Source organism: Phascolarctos cinereus, unplaced genomic scaffold (genome assembly GCF_003287225.1).
Source record: "Phascolarctos cinereus isolate Bilbo 61053 unplaced genomic scaffold, phaCin_HiC Scaffold_726;HRSCAF=1367, whole genome shotgun sequence".
NCBI lineage: Eukaryota > Metazoa > Chordata > Mammalia > Diprotodontia > Phascolarctidae > Phascolarctos > Phascolarctos cinereus.
In genome coordinates, this window is record NW_027556098.1 from 283,661,691 (window position 1) to 283,681,243 (window position 19,553).

Genomic DNA, 19,553 nt, shown 5'->3' on the forward strand with positions numbered 1-19,553 from the left:
TCTTATTCCTTGAAGTTTTCTGTGCCTCCCAGTGCAGCCCAAGATTACATTAGCTTTTTTGGCTGCCCTGTCCCACCACTGTCTTTCTTTGAGTTTGCAGTCTAATAAAACCACCAGATATTTTTCAGACAAAATGCTATCTATTCATGCCTCCCCCATCCTATACTTGTATCTAATTTCTTTTTGTTTTCCTCTACAAAATTCAAGGCCAAGACTAGCTGGTTCCTTTCAGCTCTGACATTTTAAGCCATCCCAATATTCCCTGTGAGGATTATCTGTCAATATTACATTGTAGAACACACAATGACACCATGGCCAGTGCATCTCAAATAAGTTTTATTGTGATTCAAGTGACTGAGTTTAAATTACATTTTACAATAGTCATGTAGCACTTCTGTGGGAAACTCAATTTCTGCTGAGATCACATTTACAGACATTAAATGGGTAGCTTTTGCTTGGCCAAAATGGGGACCCACAGAGAATTCAGGCTCCTTTTCCAGGAGCAAGGTTTCTCTGCAAAGACTCATCTATACACATGTGCCAACATGCGTGTAATCCCCCACAACAAACTGGTCGCACACAACATAATTTCAATCAACACCTCACTTTTCTCAATGGCACTGTGAGCCTTTCTAGGCTAAATGGTATGTCCTTTCACCAACATGTAGAAGTCTTTTTCTTTTCCATGCTGTTACTATGCTACCACAGGTACCCTCACACTTAAAAGAAAAGGAGGGGGCAGGAATCAAGATCCACAATAGGGCAAATTCAATCTAATAGAACAAGTATTTATTATGTACCTTCTTTGTCCCAGGCACTGAACTAAGTGCTAAGCATACAATAACAACAATGAAACTGTTCCTGCCCTCAAGAAGCTTGTGTTCTTCTTGGGGGGCAGGGGCAACATCGATCGATCAATCTGCAAACATGTATGTAGTACCTACCATACGTCAGGCATTGTACTAGATCCTAGGGATACAAAGACAAAATGAACTAAACCCTGCCCTCCAGGGCAGGAGCTTCCACTTTATCAGAGGAGACAGCGTGTTTGCAGATAAATATATTCAAAATTCACAAAACAAGTACAAGGTAATTTCAGCAGAGACACACCAGCCACTGGGGGGTAGGGGATCGGAAAACGGTTAGGAATAGAGCAAGATGTATAGCAACTTCCCCTCCAGGACCAAGGTGCCTGGGGGGACAAGAGAAGATATCATCATTACTGAAAAAGATGAGCAGGGATGCTTTTGTAGGGAACCAGATTTCTATGAATGTCAGGGTTTGGAGGGATCACTGGAGGAAGAGGTTGAAAATGAAGGGAAGTTTGTTAGTGATAGAAGTGGGACTCCAAAGCGCAAAATGGAAGGGCAAGCTAGAACTGGATTGTATGTGTAAGGCATAGGGAAGAGGTGGATGGTAATAAGTGAATAGGGAGTGGTGGCAAGGAAGGGCATAGTTTTCAATTAGGCAGCTGGGGATTCTTCATTGTCGGGATTTCAAGAGTGAGGGGTGGGATTTTGCTAGCCTTAGAGAACATAACTATCATTTTGGTGTGGCTACCACCTTCAAGAATCCTATGAATGGCAGAGGGTGAGTCATATACAGAGTTAAGTAAACACAAAGAATACACAAAATAAATGCAAAGTAATTTGAGGCGAAGGAGAGAGCAGTTAACAGCTGGAGAGTTCAGGAAACACCTACTGTAGGAGGACATGACTTATGAGCACCTAGATTTTCAGTCTCTCCTCTGCTCCACATTTTGGAGAACTCCCCCCTGCAGCACAAAGAAAACTGTCACATCGAACACCAGATGCAGCAACCCAACCAATGACAGTCTCAAAGCTGGAATACCTCAGGTTGTTTTGGCCTCCTTGACTTAGAAGGTTCTGTCTTCTGTCAAGCGCCATAGAAATCACTTCTTCCTACTCTTTGGAAGTCTGATTTGTTCTGTAAAACTTGGACTCCGTCAAAAGGCCTAGGACCTAGAAGGCCACAGTTCCCCATCCCTGTTTTATCCTTTGAGCTGGTTCAGTTTCACTAACAAAAAGGACTATTCAACCAGAGACTGCTTTTCTGGCCCCGTCCCATTACGCTTTTAACTCCACTGTAGGGCAAGAAATCAATCTGATAGTAGCCACAGTTTATGTGGATTAATCCCCCACAACAAACTGGTTGCACACAACATAATCCCAATCAACACTTCACTTTTCTCAATGACACTGTGAGCCTCTCTAGGCTAAATGGTATGTCCTGAACATGCTAAACCAAGATGCTTCTGAAAACTGGGTCCTTGAGAAGGTTGGTGAGAGCACACATATTTTTAAGTGGCACGTGAGACACTGCAATCCTTGACTGGCACTGCTGTGTGAGCTCATTCAAAAATCCGCTGAAGTAACAATTTTACCATAGCACTGGATAAAAATGCTAGATAAAGGCCAAGCAGCAATAATCTGGCTAGACAGTTAAGGAGATAATGGAATTTTTCTCTTTGTAGTTTCTCAGAAACTGTATTCCTTTTTCTCCTTTGAAAGTAGAACATTTCTCAACCCCTTTTCCTTCCTATGAGGCTGCTAGAAAGAAGATGTTTTTCCTCCTATTTGTGTCTTATTACTCACACTCATTACTCTTTTCCACTGACTGAAGAGAAAGACATTTGAGTTGGTTAGAGACTTCTCCATCTCGGTTGCTATGAGATGATGCTGGTAACCACCACACAGTGCAAATCTCTTCACCTGGGTCTGCTCTTCCTCCTCTTTTCATCTACCCTGATAGAAAAGGCCCCTGGGAGAAGGGAACAGAGCAATCACTTCTGGATATGTTCTCTCCTATCTTCTTCCCCCACAATTTAGGTGAGAATTAAGTAAGGACATCCTTTATCTTCCTTCCCTTCTCTTTGCAACAGATGCAACTAGGCACCACTCACTCCACCAAAGTTGTTAGTGAATAAATAAAAACTATTAATGTTGTCTGCTTAGACTCACTGACATGGCTACACAAAGACATCTGTCCTGCTCAGTCAATCCAGGATTTCCCTCCAAGGTTCCAAGTAGCCAGTCTTCCCACACAAGCATCCATCTCATAGATACTGTTCATGTACTTGCCAGATGGCCTGAAAGTTCAAACACCAAATCGGGTTTGGTTGGAGAGCCACTGGAAATGTGTACAGGAGATGGTACATACAAATATATATTTAGATGAGATGGGACTTGGTGCTTAGCTAACACTCTCCAGGAAGTACCTACCTAAATTGGCCCCTATTTTTATCCACATTGGGGGGTCTGAGGCAAAGGGTCAGCGTAGCTTTCTGCATCTCTTCTTAGTCTTCTCATGCACCCCCGGGGACTCCTATTTCATCATTGCATTGGCCTCATTTAACTCACTGCCACAATAGGCTCTACAGAGGAGATATCTGTCTTAGCTGAATGAACATTGGAGGCAGTTGGGAGGTTGTGAGAACCCTGTACCCTCTTGCAGTTGCCACTTTCTGGCCAAGCCACCCGGTAAGAGGGCACAGTAGAAGGAAGTATATGTTCTCGAGGTCTGGGTGCCTTTTTGCATATGCTCAGCAAAGCCTTCAGCTCAGACCTGAAATTCTCATTGAGCCAGCAGTAGATGAAGGGGTTATAACAGGTGCTGCTCATGGCGAACCAATGGAAGGCAAAGTAAAGGGCATTATTGCTCCGGATGGTCTTGCTGGAGAGGAGGAGCACATAGCAGTTCAAGGGGAACCAGCAGACGGCAAAGAGCACCACAACCAGCATCAGCATCTTGATGGTCTTCTTCTTTTTGCGCCGTAGGGCATAGTACTGCTCTGTGGTCACATCGCCAATGGCATTGCGCAGCCACAGCTTCTTGGCCACGCGGGTATAGGCCACAGAGATGATGAGAAGAGGTGAAATGTAAAGCAAAACAAAGGTGGCCAGGTCCAGGTACTTCCAGAAGAGGTCTGCTGGGTCTGGGAAGTCTGGGAGGCACAGGCTGCGGACAACATCTTCGCTGTTGGATGGAGGGGGGGGGAAGGAAGTGAGGAAAAAAGACCATCAGAGAGAACAGAGAACAGCCTGAGAAGAATCAACAAATGAAAGCCAAGAAATTATCTACCCTGTTGTATTTCACTCTTCTGCAAGGAAAATGAGCCAACAGGAAAAGAAATGATGGTCCCTCTGAGTCAATGACAAAGTTGGGACTGGAAGGCCTAGGTTTCCTGGTATTATCAGTAATTCTGCTCTTTATCTGGGGTCTTGAAGGAAACTTAGTAATAATCTAGCCGTAGTCTAACCTTTCATTTGACAAGATGAGTACACTGAGACCCAAAGAGAAATAGCTTGAAATTCCATAGGAAGTAAGTAGTACAGGTGGCATTTGAACACAGAACCTCTGAGACTAACTCCAGTAGTCTTTGCAGAACATCACACTATTACCCTTCTCAGTATACCAGCATGCTCCTCCAGATGACTTGATAGCCTTATCAAATATCCTGGTCTCCCACCTTGGTGCAAACCCAAGGAAAGGTCCCTTTCCACATTGGGAACTGCAAAATAAAAAGGTCTGCTTTTATTTTGGGGTAATACTTTCAATTAATTCTGGCATGTTTTCATGGAAATGATTACATTTTATAAAGAATTTGAATCTGGGTCTCAGTTTGCTCAGCTATCAAACAAAGGGATTGGGGCTAAAAAAAAATCTCAGGATCCTTTTTTTCAGTTTTTATTTCTATAATTCCACTACTGCAGGTTTACTCTTTCCTATGACACATCCTGCATTATTGCAAGCATATTTGGGACAGGATGGTGAGAGTGTGGCATTGGGATATGTGAGTATCTGTGCAATTTTAAGACCTGAGCCTGGTTGTTCTGGTTCTGATACTAGGATATGTGATCATGTGCCCCCTAGTGACAGAAGCCTATCACTACCATTTGGCCTGTCCTGTGCTGAATGAAAACTGGTAAATCATACAAAAACTGAGCAAGATGGGAGGATTAAGAAAGGTTAGGAAGAAAAGAAGAGGAGATGGAGTGATAAAGAAAAATAGAATGGGAAAAGGAAAAGGACATGCTAGAAGGAGGATAAATAAGATGGATAAGCAAAAGCTGAAGCACTGGCTGGGGATGTCATAGAGGGGGAAAAAATATAAAAGATAGAGTGCTTTAAGGTTGACAAAGAAATGTACGTATGTCGCCCCATCTGATCCTTGAAACATGCAATCATCAATTTAGAGATGGAAGGGCCCTCATTTTACAAATTGACAATGAGGAAAATGAGGCATAGAGAAATGAGATTTGAATTTCGATCCTCTGACTCCAAAGAAATCACTCTTTCCACTCCACCACACAGTATCAGCTGCACTAGATGGTCCCTGAGGTCTCTTCAAACTTTCAGTTTATATGATTCTATAATTCTTATCCAATATATACATACATGTATATATAGATGTATTTGTACATACATATATATTGGAAAGGCATAATATACATATTTATATTTACATGTGTATACAGCACAGTAAGGTGGCACAGTGAATAAAGTGCCTGGTTTGGAAGCAGGAAGAGTCATCTTCCTGAGTTCAAATCTAGCCTCAGACATTTACCAGCTATGTGACCCTGGCCAAGTCACTTAACCCTGTTTGCTTCAGTTTCCTCATCTGTAAAATGAGTTGGAAAAGGAATGGCAAACCACTCCAGTATCTTTCCAAAAAAAATGGGTCGTGAATAGTCAGAAGTAACTGAAACAACCGAACAACACATATTTATGTGTGTGTATGTATGTATACATACTTATATGTTGTGCCTTTCCAATTAGAATGTAAATTCCTTGAGGACAGAGAACATTTCACTTTTGTCTTAGTATCCTCAGCACTTAGCACGATCGGTAAAGCATGGTAGGTAATTAATACATAAATGCTTGTAGATTAATTGGTTAATTATCCTTTGGTGAGTGGAAAGAGCACTGAACTGAGCCCCAGCTGCACCACTACCTTCTTTCAATGACCCTGAACAGGTTGCTTCCTTTCTCTGGGGCTCAATTCCTTAATATGTAAAAAAGAGGGGCTTACTCTCTAGGGGATCTCCAAGTCCCCTTCCAGCTGTTGCTTTCTACACTTTGTATTTCCATAGTCCCAATATTCCACAGTCTTGGCCAAGAAGCAAGTTTTCTGCAACCAAGTTACTAATGTGGCACTGTGTGCTTGGTGAGTGTCACACACTTTGTATCTCTTCAAGCTCAATCAGGAGTCTCCCCAATTAACACTAGGGTCTTACCTGTATTTGAAGGTAAACAGTTTTTGGTAGATAGCATGTGGGAGAGAAAAGCAGGTAGCCATGATCCAGATGATTGCAATAGAGATGAGCCCTTTTGTAGGGGAGATTCGGGGTTTCAAAGGATGCATGATAACCTACAAAGGAAGTAAATCAGAATCACAAGCTCACAGAATGACAAGAACAGAATCTCAGCATGGGAGAGTCCTCAGAGGACATCAAATTCAACTCATTCCTGGGAATGAAACTCCTGTATGAGATTCCCAATAACTGCTCATCTAGCCTCCCTTGAAAGCCTTCAGTGATGGGGAGCCCATTCCACCGTGGTAGAGCTCCAGCTGCTAAGTCTTTCTTTACGGAAGCTAAATCTGTCTCTGCTACTTCCACCCATGGTTCCAGTTCTGCCCTCAGGAGCCACAAAGAACAAGTATAGTACCTCATTCATTTCAAGTACTTGAAGCCTACAATCCATTTCTCCCTAAACTATTTTCTCTTCTCCAGGCTAAACATCCACAGCTTTTCCAACCAATCCTCATACAGCAGTCCTCAAGGCCCAAGAGGTCCTCACTGAAGAGTCAGCAAGAACAAGGAATCCAGGTCAAGCACATCTCTTATCCTTGCTTATCTCTCTCTACGGGTGCTGCTACTTAGTTAATTCAAAATGCAGCCTTCCTTTTCACTGGACGCATCAGCTTCTGTTGGGGACCTCAGCACTACAGTATCCCACAGGCTGTGCCCTGTAGCAGGTTTGAAGGTCTTCTACCTACCATGCTCAGGAATAGCTATAGGGCTGGGGAGGTGTGGAATGTTTTGTCCAATATTGACAGGCAAACCACAAGGGAAATAGTATTTTTCCTCTTCCCTTCTAGTCCAGTCTCTCTTTTGTTTGTTGGAGCAAGGAAGCAGAGTTTAATGCCCTTTGGTCCAGAACTTTATTTGCAAGTTTTTTGAGGGGTAAGGGAACAGCAGTGTTTGAGAGAGGTATGCCTTCATTCACTCTTCCAGGAAGCCAAATCACTTCTCCCCTTGCCCCACAGGTTTGCTTCCTCTTGGGCACACATTGCATGGAGAGGACAACTCCATAGAGACAGAATTACGGTTCCACATCTGTGGGCATGAGAATGTCCCAGAACAAATACCACTGAGTGCTCATGCCCTGGCTGCCTGCCCCATTCTTAGGAATCTTTGGGCAGATGAAGCAGACCAGGCTTAATTCAAAGGGCCCTGGGAAGCTTCTTTTTGGAAATCTTAAGTCCTTTACACTGCACTGGAATGTACTTCCTTCTCCCCTCTTTCTCACAGACTCCCTCTCTTTCTTCAAGATATAGTTCAAGCATCATCTTCTGTCCCAAGCTCTTTCTTGATCCCCTACCCAAAGGCTAGTGCCCTCCCAAACTACCTTACATTTAATTACTTTGTATTCTATTCATATTTGTCCTGCATCTACTTAGATATGGATCTCTTGTCTCTCCTCATTAGGATGTAAGCTTCTGATGAGCAGGGACTGCCTCATCCTTTGTCTGCATCCCCAGTGCCTAGCACATTGCCCAGTCTATAATACATGACTTGTCAAGACTTGTTAGTTGGTTGGGAGCCTAATAGAATCTGAAGGAAGCTCCTTTCATAAATCATAGGAGCGCAGTATTAAGAGCTGGAAAGTTCTCAGAGATTATCCAATCCACCCTCCTTCATGTTACAGATAAGGAAATGAAGCTCTGTAGAGGTTAAGTAATTGGGTAGAAATCACCCAGGGTATAAGTGGCCAAGACAGAATTCAAACTCGGCAACTGATGTCAAGTCCAGGGCTCTTTCCACCCATGCACAGATCCCATTCATCCTCAGTAAATGCTCCCCTACATACCAAAGTCAGGGAGAGGAAGACAGTGGGGAATGCAAAGATTTCAGATGCCACTAATGAGCTTGAAAGGGGGAAATGACCCAGAAGACAGTAAAGCTGTAAATCCTTGCAGGTTCCTCTGAAACACTAGAAATCAGAGCACTCTGGTAAGCAGAGATTATTTCCACCAGAAAGGATTTCACCGAACTTTGCAAAGGGCAGAAATTTCACTGTCCTGAAAAGGGCAGACCTTTGGGGGAAAATAACAACAAACACCAGCAACACTGAAGGAACCTTGATTTTCATGGGATCTCTCACTTTCAAGTCACTATCAGAAGGCCAGCTAGACACTGACGAATCCTTAGTCTCCTTAGGAAGCAGATGATTTTTAAAACAAAAAATGAATCAGTTCTCACAACACCCCCCCCCACTGGACAGTCATAAGTGGGGCTATTACTGAAGAGATTTTTCCCAATGATGCCATAGGGACAATCAGTGGAAAGAGGACTAGATTTAGAATCAAAGGACCTCAGTGCTAATTCCATTTCTGACAGTTATTACTTGAGTGACCTTGGATAAGTTATTTCATGTTTCTCATCTACGAAATGCAAGGGATTAGACTAGGTGACCTCTAAGAAATCTTCCAGTTCTGATCCTATGACCCTATGATTTTGTCAGGACCTAAACCAGAACTCAGGTCTTTCCCATAATCCCTACTTTGGGATCTAATGACTTACTCATTTAAAGGATCCTCTAACACATTAATCAAGAGGACTTTAATCACCCTCCATGGGAAGCTGCATTAGCTCCAGTCAATTGAAAGTTCACACTGAACAATAAAAAGATGATTATAATGCACAAGAGCCTTAGATATTGTTTTACGTTTCCTCCTTTGTCCCCCCTTTCCTGCCATTCCCTTCTCCATGCTCCATACAAATAGGCATTTGGGACAACTAGCTGAGATGTAGACTGAAATTGTTGCCATTATCCACTTATTTATGTTGGTTAATCTGGAGAAGAAGGATCCAAAATTGGGAATGCTAAAATATCTTCCTTTTGTGACTCAGATCTCTCACTCTTTGAGGAAGAGTTTTATTGTGTGAAGGCATGATGGGTATAAGGGAGGAGAGGTCTGGTCTTTTCTTATGAACTCAACTAAAAGTACATTTTCTGATCTTGGCAAAATTCTGAGCGTGTTTTGCTTTCTTGATGATTCCCATATAGACGCTGATTAATGCAATGACTGGAATTATTTCCTGGGTCTTGTGGACCCACCATGATGCTTCCCTCTCTGCCTGCCAACTATCTCATATTTCATTTTGCTTTCTTCTTTTGGGAGGATAGCTAATTAGTTTCTCGGAGACACTTCTGCCTCCAATTGAGACCACCTCATCACAGTAAACTCCTGATATGGGGGGACTGTGGGAATCTTATAATCGTGGCACACGACCCCTACTCTCCATGCCTTTGGCCAAGCTAATCCTCCATGCCTGAAATGCTCTCCCTGATCATATCTGCCTCTTAGAAACCTTATTTTCCTCCAAAGCTCAGCTCAAGTATCACCTTGTACACTGAGCCTTCCCTGAAGACCTCAGCTTCTGGTGTCTCCCCAGCCTACCCCTCAGAAAAGAATTATCTTTCACTTCTTTTGTACTTATATATGTACATCTTTCCCCTTGTAGAAGGTAAGTTCTTGGAGAGTAGGGACTCCTTCACTGTTTTGCTTTTGCATATGTGTCTCCAGCATGTAGCACAGTGGCTGGCACACAGTAGGTGCTTAATAAATTCTTGTTGTTTGATGACTCATTGATCAAAGAACTATTTTTGCTTCTGGTTTTTTTTATTTTAAACCTTGTAGTCCCAGTCCTGATTTTACAAATGAGGACATGATTAAACTATTTGTCTGAAGTCATCTAACTAGTAAGTGGCAGAGCTGGAATTTAAACTCAGGTCTTCTATGTGAACTAAGTCAAACATCCTTCCCCCAAAATAGGAATGGCTCCAAAATGGAAAGCTCTTGTGGTCCAGACAGAACTAGCATTTTTACAGATAAAGGAAAGCCATAGCCAATCCAGTACCTAGCCAAGATTATGACTTACCTCAATTAAGAATGTCACCTTAATCTAGAATTGTGCATTTGTCTAAAACCTTGCACTGCCTCCAACAGTTCACTGATCCAGAACCCTAGTATAAGCTGAACTCTACCACTAATATAGCTAACACAATGATGTTCCTTGCTTCAATCTAGAGCAAGTTGCTCCCACAACTCTTACCTTTGAGTCAATCTAGAACTCCACTGCAATTTACACTTTTGTACTGATTCAGTTCTGAGAAAAGTGTGGTATAGTCAATACAGTTATGACATTGGAGCCCAAAAGACATGAGTTCAAATTTTGTCTCTGATACATACTAGTTATGCAACCATGGGCAATAAATGAACCTCTTAGTGTCCAGGAAACTCTTAAAGATGCCAATTTAGAAAGTGGAAGAAGTTTCTTCACAGAAGTTTCTGAAACCAATGAAATCATAGTTCCAAGGGGAAAAATTCTAACTCACATAATCCCAGCCTAGCCCAAATCTTGAACCTACACACGATCTAGAACCTCACATCGCTTCAAGATACTTCCATTTAAAGTTCTACTTTCTAGATGCTCACACTACTCTAGAACCTCACAGCAATCCAAAACCATGCTCTAAACCTCTTCTCTAATCAGGAGGATATGGATATTGTGACTATATCTTTCATCTCCTCCAACCCTCTCTCACCATGCCGCTGATGATAGGCAAAATGATCCAGAATAAAGTTGTAAACAAGACCTCTGGATCTCATGGCTTTTGTGAATAAGCCTTTCTGACTCAGCCAGGGTGAGTAGCCTAGGCTGTGAGATTCTGAGTATCAAACAACACAGTTCTGGAGCAGCCAGAGAGTTATTGAAGGGCAGCCATTGTTCTCCCCTCCCTTCCAAGCTCTTCTTCTGTATTGATTTTCCAACACAACTATTTCACATAAATTCTTCATTACAAACATACCAGCAGCAAGTTTGTGCCATTGAAAGCCCCCTCTCAGAACCCCCAAAGTCCTTTGGCGGCAGAGGTGGGAAGGAAAATGGCTTTCCCCATAAATGGAATCTCACCTGGTGTCTATCCACAGCAATTGCTGTCAGAGTCAGGGCTGAGACGTGGAGGGAGCAATACTGGGCAAATCGACTTATGTGGCACATGCCCTTCCCAAATATCCACGTGCTGTTCACAAAGCGGACCTAGAAAGATACAAAGACCGACAGACAGAAAGACAGACAGTGTGGTGAAAAGCTTGCTAAATTTGGAGTCAGAGGACCTGGCTTCATTTCCTGGCTCTGCAATTATTTTCTGTGTGATCTTGGGCAACTAAATCTCTCTGAGTCTCTGTTTCCTTATTTATAAAAAATAAAAATAAGGAAGTATCTCTGATAAAGGCCTCATTTCTCAACTGTATGGAGAACTGAGTCAAATTTACAAAACTACAAGCCATTCCCCAATTGATAAATGGTTAAAGGATATGAACAAGCAGTTTTCAAATGAATAAATCAAAGCTATCTATAGGCATATGAAGAGGTGCTCTAGATCACTTTTGATTAGAGAAACGCAAACTAAAACAACTCTAAGGTACTACCTCACACCTATCAGATTGGCTAATTAATATGACAGAAAAGGAAAATGATGAATGCTGGAGAAGATGTGCAAAAATTGGGACACTGTTTGCAGTTGCACTGTTGGTGGAGTTGTGAACTGATCCAACCATTCTGGAGAGCAATTAGGAAGTTTGCCCAAAGGGGAACCAAACAGTGCATACCCTTTGATCCAGCAATAGCACTACTAGGTCTGTATTTCAAAGAGATCACCAAAAAGGGAAAAGGACCCACATGTGCAAAAATATTTATAGCATCCCTTTTTGTGGTGGCAAAATATGGGAAACCGAGGGGATGCTCATCAATTGGGGAATGGCTGAACAAGCTGCGGTATAGTAATGTAACAGAATACTATTGCGCAATAAGAAATGATGAACAGGAAAATTACAGGAACACCTGGAAAAACTTGTACAAACTGAGGTAAAGTGAAATAAGCAGAAGCAGGAAAACATTGTACACAGTATCAGCAACATTGTTTGCTGATCAGCTATGAATGACTCAGCTCTTTCAGCAGCACAATAATCCAAGACAGGTACAAAGGACTCACAAGGAAAAATGCTATCTTTATCCAGATAACAAACTGATAGACTCGGAATGGAGATCAAAGCCTTTTTTTCACTTTATTCTTTCTCATGATTTTTTTTCTTTTGGTCTGTTTCTTCTTTCACAACTGTGACCAATATAGAAATATTTTTACATGATAGCACATGTATAAACTATATAAAAAAGCCCCCATTTTCAGAAGAGGGGAGGGAAAGAAAAAGGGAGAAAAATTAGGAACTTGTAAAATTCTTGTAAAATTATTTTTAAAATCTTGTAAAAATGAATGCTAAAAAATGTCTTGACATGTAACTGGGGGAAAAATAAAATGTTATTAAATAAACTAATTAATTAATAAAATCAAAATAAGGAGAGTGGACTGTATAACCACCAAGAACCTTTCCAATTCTAAATTCTATAAGCCTGTGAACACAACTACAACTTTTATTTCTCACGAGCTCTCCTGATCTTGGGTTATATCAAGTTTTCTTTTCTTTTTCCTTTTAAATTAACAAGCATTTTCCCCCTCCTTCCCACCTCTTCACTTCAATTAAATAGGGGGAAGAAACACCCTTTTAACAAATATGCATAGTCAAGGAAAATGAAATGCTGCATTGTCCATTTCCAAAAATGTAGATCTCATTCTTTGTCTTAAGTCCATCACCTCTCTGTCAGGAAGTGGGTAATATGTTTCATCAATGATCCTCTGGATTGATTAGAGTTTTCTTAGGTCTTTCAACATTTTTTGTATTTACAATGTTTTGTCATTGTATAAATTTTCCTCCTGACCTGGCTCACTTCACACACTGTAGCAGTTCACAAAGGCTTTTCCAGGATTCTCTGAAACCTCCCTTCCATTATTTCTTGCAGTGAAATAGTATTCCATTATATTTATATACCATAAATAGGTAAGCCATTCTGTAAATGATGGGATCCCCTTTAATTTCTAGTTCTTTGGTACCACAAAAAGAGGTGCCATTACTATTTTTGTATATATTGATCCTTTTCCTCCTTCTTTGATTTCTTTGGCTAAGCAGTGGTATTTCTGGGTCAAAAAATAATCACAACTTAATGACTTTTGAGGCATAGTTACAAATTACTTTCCAGAAGGCTGGGCCACTTGACAACTCCATCCATGGTGCATCAATGCGCTTGTTTTACTGTAGCCCCTCCAACATTTATCATTGTCCTTTCATGTTGTCTTTGCCAATATAAGCAATGTAAGATAGAACTTCAAAGTTATTTTAATTTGCATTTCTCTAATTATTAGTTTTTTGGAGTATTTTTCATATGACTATTAATAGCTTTGATTTCTTCCTCTTCAACTGCTTGTTTGTGTCTTTTGATCATTTTTCATTGAAGACTGGCTCATTCTTATAAATGTGAATTAATTCCTTATATATCTTGGAAATGAAACCTTTATCATAAAAATTTGCTGCAAAGATTTTTCCAGTTAATTGTTTCCTTTTTTAATTTTAGCAATGGCTTTGTTTGTGCAAAAACTTTTTAATTTTATGCAATCCAAATTGTGAATTTTGTCTTCTGTGATCCTTTCTGTCCCTTGTTTGATTGCAACCCTTCTCCTCTTCATGTACGTGAAAGGTAATTTCTTCCTTGCCTCTCTAATTTACTTATGATGGGACCTTTTTTGTCTAAATCATGAATCCATTTCAAATTTATCTTGATGTATGGTATGAGAGCATAGTTATATAGTTTTTATATATAGTTTTTATAAGACTACTTTCCAAAAGTAGCTACTTTTATTAAATAGTGAGTCCTTACCCAAGTAGCTAGAATTCTAGGTTACTAGATTTGTTACGACACTACTCTGCAATACTGATCAACCACTCTAATATTTAACCATTATCAAATTATTTTGTAGTATAGTTTGGAACCTGGTATGGCTAGGTTGTCTTCCTTGTCACTAACTTTTTGTTTGTCCAGACGAATTTTGTAATTTTTTTTTTCTAATTCCACAAAGTAATCCTTTGATAGTTTGATCAGCTTGGCACTGAATGGATAAATTATAGACATTGTTAGTTTATTATATTGGTTTAGCCTATCCATGAACAATTAATATTTTTCTAATTATTTAGGTCTGTGTTTATTTCCATAAAGAATGTTTTGTAGTTTTATTCATATAGTTTCTGTATGTCTTGCTTATCAAAAGTCCACTTGGTATATGGGGGGGAAATATGCTGTTGTTTTTTAAAACCTATAGTTTTATAGATTTTTTAAAAAATAAAACCTATAGTTTTGGCACTTTTCCTTACTGATTTGGTGACCTTGGAAAAGTCAATTAGTCTCTCTGAGCCTCAGTTTTCTCATTAAAAATATGGGGATAATCATCATAATTTTACCTATTCACAAGGTTCTGGTGAGGATTGAATGAGACAAATTAGGTACTCATTTTGGAAGATCTGACCCAGAATATTATACATAGTAGACAGTTATCATGTTTGTTAAATGAATGGACTGTCCTGTGGTCTAATCATATTTTTATGCTTTCATGATTCCTCCTTTATGAAGCAGGACATGCTTTCTCAAAAAGTACCACTTTGTTGGTTCAGAGACCCTAAAGCACTTGCATTAAGTAGCATAATGAGATCTGAGCTAGAGCTGAGAGTAAACTCATCAGCTTCTGGCCTCCTTAGTCTGGTTCTTTATTGATCATTGCTTCCCAGAGTTTAAAATGGGGTATTCAGAGTTTTCTACAGCTCCCAGAAAGGTTCTGAGGTCCAAAAGGGAGATGTCAAGTGGAATGGAGGACTATGAATATGTGAGCACCACTGGGAATGAAACAAAGATTCTCCACAAGAAGGAGAGAGAGGAGATCTAGATTAAAATGTAGTTGAGAAGTATTTAAGAAAATAAATCCACAATAAAACATAAAAAATTTTTTAATTAAAAAAAAGGAGAGATTGGAGCTCAGGGGCCTTGGAGATAATTGGAAGGCAAAGGGATTCACTGACAAAAGGGAATAAGGACAAGGGAAATTTCTTCTACACAGTGAAAAAAGTACACATGAAATGGCTAGTCAACAATCTGAGGTCCCCTAGGGAATCCTGGTACTTATCATCATATAGCTGTGCAGTTCAATATAATTTAATTCAACTAACACTCATTAAGTGTCCACTATGTATCTGTCAGGTGCCATATACACAGAAAGAGAAGGAACTTACAATATAATGGCGGGGAGGGGGAAGGAGGAAAGAAAAGGATACCATGATCGGAGGGAGAGTGAGAGACATGCAAAGGAGAAGTCCAAAGTAATTCCTATAAGAAATCTGTGGTAGGAGGAGGGGAATTCAGTGAAGGATTTGTGGAGGAGGCAGCATCTTAACTGTTCCTTGAACAAAGGGGAGGACATCAGTAAACAGAGAAGGGAGTCCTTTCCTTGGCATGGAGGAGAGTGTTAAAGGGATAGAGAGAGAGAAAAATAGGCAAGATGAGAACAGGGATGGGCAGTCATCCAGTTTGGCTGGAACGGAAAAATACATCAAGGGGAGAGGTATGACATAAGGATAAATAGGGATGTTGGTGCCAAATGTTGGAGAGCTTAAATACCAGGATAAGGAGTTTATGTGAAAAAGAATCCAAGAGTAGAAAAGTTGCCCTGCATCTGTGCCTGCTCCTGCCAGACTGAGGCAAAAAAGGTGCCCATGAGCCATGCTAATAATAATAATAATGGCTAGTATTTATATAGCACCTACAATGTGCCAGGCACTGTGCTAAGCATCTTACAAATATTATCTCCTTTGATCCTCGCTACAACCCTGGGAGACAGATGCTATTATTACCCCCATTTTACAGCTGAAGAAACTAAAGCAAATAGAGGTTAAGTAATGATAGCTAACATTTATCTAGTGCCTTCTATGTGCCAGGCACTGTGCAAAGCACTTTACAATTATTATCTCATTTGGTCCTCACAACAACCCAGTGAGGTAGGTGCTATTGTGCTACCCCCACTTTACAGATGAGGAAACTGAGGCAAATAGGAGTCAAGTGACTCGCCCAAGGTCACACAGTTAGTAAGTATCTGAGGCTAGACTTGAACTTAGATCTTACTTACTCCAGGCACAGTGCTCTATCCATTGAGCCACCTAGTGGCTCCCAAGTCATGTTCCCAAATCCTAGGCAGTGGCAAAGTCCTGGGGCATCTGCATTAATAAGGGTTTGTATTGGGGCACACCCAGGAGTCATGGAGTGAATTCCAAATTCCCAAAGGATTCTGAGACTAACCTACCCACTACAGATGTTCCAGGCTGGGGACCAGCCTAAGCCCAATGTAGGTTACTCAAGTCAGTGCAGTACCTCTCAACACAAAACCACAAAAGGAGTAAAGCTTCAAACTGACTCGGGGCTCAAGGTGCAACCTGGGGGTGGGGAACGTCATAGCTTAGCAGTAGATCCCCTGGCATTTGTGCTGGGCTACAGGCGGAGGCAGGTTTATGGCACTGCTCGAGCAGGGCATTGTTTGTGCTTGCACCAGATGCTGGGAAGCCTCCCTAGTAGGAAAAAAAGAAGCACTGGCCTCATGCACTGCTTGCTCTTCAAAAGCTGTGTTAAGACACCAGTGCCCCCTTTGTCTTTCTGCCCTTTCTCATCTCTCACAGAGAAGTTTGGACAACTGTAAATGGGACTCCAACTCTTACTGCAGCTAGGAAATATGAGGGTTTGCAATAGCCAGGAGCAAAATAGTGGCTCAACTCTATGTCAGCTGAGACCAAAACTCAGGCTTGATGCAAGCCAGGGCACCTGGGTTCTAGTTGACAGTCTTCCATTCACATAGTTGAGTGATCTTAGGCCAGCCCATTCAGTTCCCTGAGTCTTGGTTTCTTTGTTTGTAAAATAAAGATAATCCTTGTACTACTCTTTCACATCAAATGAGAGAATGTATACGACAGCACTTTAAAGTCTAAATTAGTGGTCTTTTCAAATGAAGGCTGTGAAGCATAATAGAAAGAATATTATTTGGGTTGGAGTTAGGAGGCCTAGATTAGAATTTTCACTTTGATACTTGCTAGCTGTGTGACTATAGGTAAGTCCTTTAATCTCTCTGTGTTTTAGCCCCGTTTGTAAAGTGGGGATAGTAATACCAGTAATAACTACTTCCTTGGGTTGTCATGAGGAATATACTTGGTAAACTATAAATCACAATACAAACAATATTATAGTTAACATTATTAGTAAAAGGGTAGGGACCAGACCCATGATTTCACTGGTATCAGGTAACTCCACAATGAGGTAACTCCCTTGGCCAGTACAGTTTGGCACCTTCCATGCAACTTATAGCTGCATAGAGAGTCTCCTGAGGCACTGAAAGGTTGTGATTTGCCCAGAGTTACATAGGTAGTAGTATGTGTCAGAGACAAAACTTGAACCCAGGACTTTTAAGGCTGCCTCTCTCTTCACTGGGCTATGATAATATGTGGAAAGCCCTTTACAGATCTTAAAGCTCTACATAAATGTTAGCTATTACTAAAGAACTATGCAAATGTTAAGTATTATTATTCAGCAGTGATTTGTAAGACATTCAGGTGGGTGTGAATTATTCTCCCAATAGATCCGAACCACTCTGCTTGTGAGTCATAGACAGATCAGAAATGAAATGGAGTGACAGAAAGACCCTCCTTTCACACCCTCAATTGTTCCTAAGCAGCTGGTCCAAGGGCTTATCCTGGGCACCCATTCCAAGCACTTAGGATAAGAATCACATCTGTCTTCTCTATTATTTTTACCTTTCACCGCCAACCACAATCTCTATCCTGCAACTTATGGGCAAACCAGAGAGGATGAATGAGATACACTAGATGGTTTAGAAAATAAATTTAACTTTTCATTAATCTTTTCCATAACCAGACATCACCAGCTGTTTCCAATTTCCTTGATAGCCAAAGCAGCAACAGCCTTAAGAAAAGCTTTCAAATGCCTGTACATTAGACATAATAATTCAAACTGTACTCTGTCATAGCTTCAATCACCTGTCATTTCAAAGGCTTCAAATTATTGCTCGATTATCCAATAGTTCAGTACCTAACAAGATTGGAAATGAAAGCAAGCCATTCACCCACATCTGGCTGAAGATGCTCAGATCTAATTCACTCAGTGACCCCTGACACAGAACCTTTAGCTAAAAGGGGGGAGAAAATGGGGAGAAAAAAGAGGAGAGAAAAGGATAGAGAGAAGATGGAGAGAAAAAAAGAAGTAGGGAGAAAGGATAGGTGAGGAAAGGAGGAAAATAGAAAAGAAAGTGGAAAGGGAGGGGGAGAGAAAATGGAAGTAGAAGAGGGGAAAAAAGAGAAAAGTGGAGAAATGAAGGAAAATGGAAAAGAGAAAGGAGGAAGGGGAGAAAGAAAGAGGAAATAAAGGAAAGATAGAAAAAGAGGAGGAAAAGGAAAGAAAAAGAAGAGGTATAGAGAGAAGGAAGAGATGAAAGGAGAGAAAGGGAAAAGGAAAGTAAAAAAGAAGAGGAGAGGGGGAGAGGGAGAGACAGACAGACAGACAGAGACAGACAGTGAATATCTCAGTTTCCATGCTCTTACCAAAGTGAAGGGAGTATTAAGCAAGGTTATCATTATGTCAGCTACTGCCAGGTTGACAATGAACAAGCTGGTGGCTGATTGCATTCGCTGGTTCTTGATGACAACATGACAGACCAGGACATTTCCAAAGAGAGAGAAGACAATGATGAAGGAGTACGCCACAATGAGCAGAGCTTTCACCATAGGCTTCTGAGATTCTGCCCCATATCTCTTTCTGCCTACGAAGTTCTGCCAATCTGAAAATGAGTAGTTGCCCCAGGGGAAAAAACTAGACACATTGGGGATCCCAAAGTCTCCATCCAAACTTCCGTTGTTGGTCCATCTCTCAGGCCTCTCAAAGGCTTGCACCAGGCATGGGAGGGAGAACCACATCAAGGAAGTTATCATTCTGGATGAGCCGTGCCCCACTTTAGACTCCAGAATTCCTTGTCTCTAAAAGAGGCGAGCGCTGTCAATCCACGGAAGTTCAAAGAGTAAGTGATTTGACTTGTCCCAAAAACAGGAATCTTCCCAACAAGCAAAGAAAAGCAGGATGCCTGCCTTCCCTGAGCTATCCAGCCTCGTTGTTCGCTGTTCAGTCAGCACACACTGATTTTGTTTCAGCACTTTTATATCTGCTCCCACACAGGCTGTTAACGAAGGACTCTGCCTATTGGACTGTAGAACAGCTCCCTTTGTGACGCGCTCTTTCACACTGTCAAAGATTACT

The 19,553-nt window shown here is 41.1% G+C and overlaps 1 protein-coding gene across 1 annotated transcript; it reads right to left on the reverse strand.

Moving 5' to 3' along the window:
• Positions 1-319: 319 nt before the first annotated feature.
• On the reverse strand, positions 320-19,411 carry GPR83 (G protein-coupled receptor 83). The gene is made up of 4 exons (XM_021000550.2): positions 18,845-19,411; positions 11,226-11,351; positions 6,258-6,391; positions 320-3,996 (listed from the first exon to the last, which is right to left on the reverse strand). Exons 1-4 carry the CDS (start codon positions 19,229-19,231, stop codon positions 3,372-3,374), a joined length of 1,272 nt encoding a protein of 423 aa, XP_020856209.1. The 5' UTR covers positions 19,232-19,411; the 3' UTR covers positions 320-3,371.
• Between the last annotated feature and the right edge of the window lie 142 nt (positions 19,412-19,553).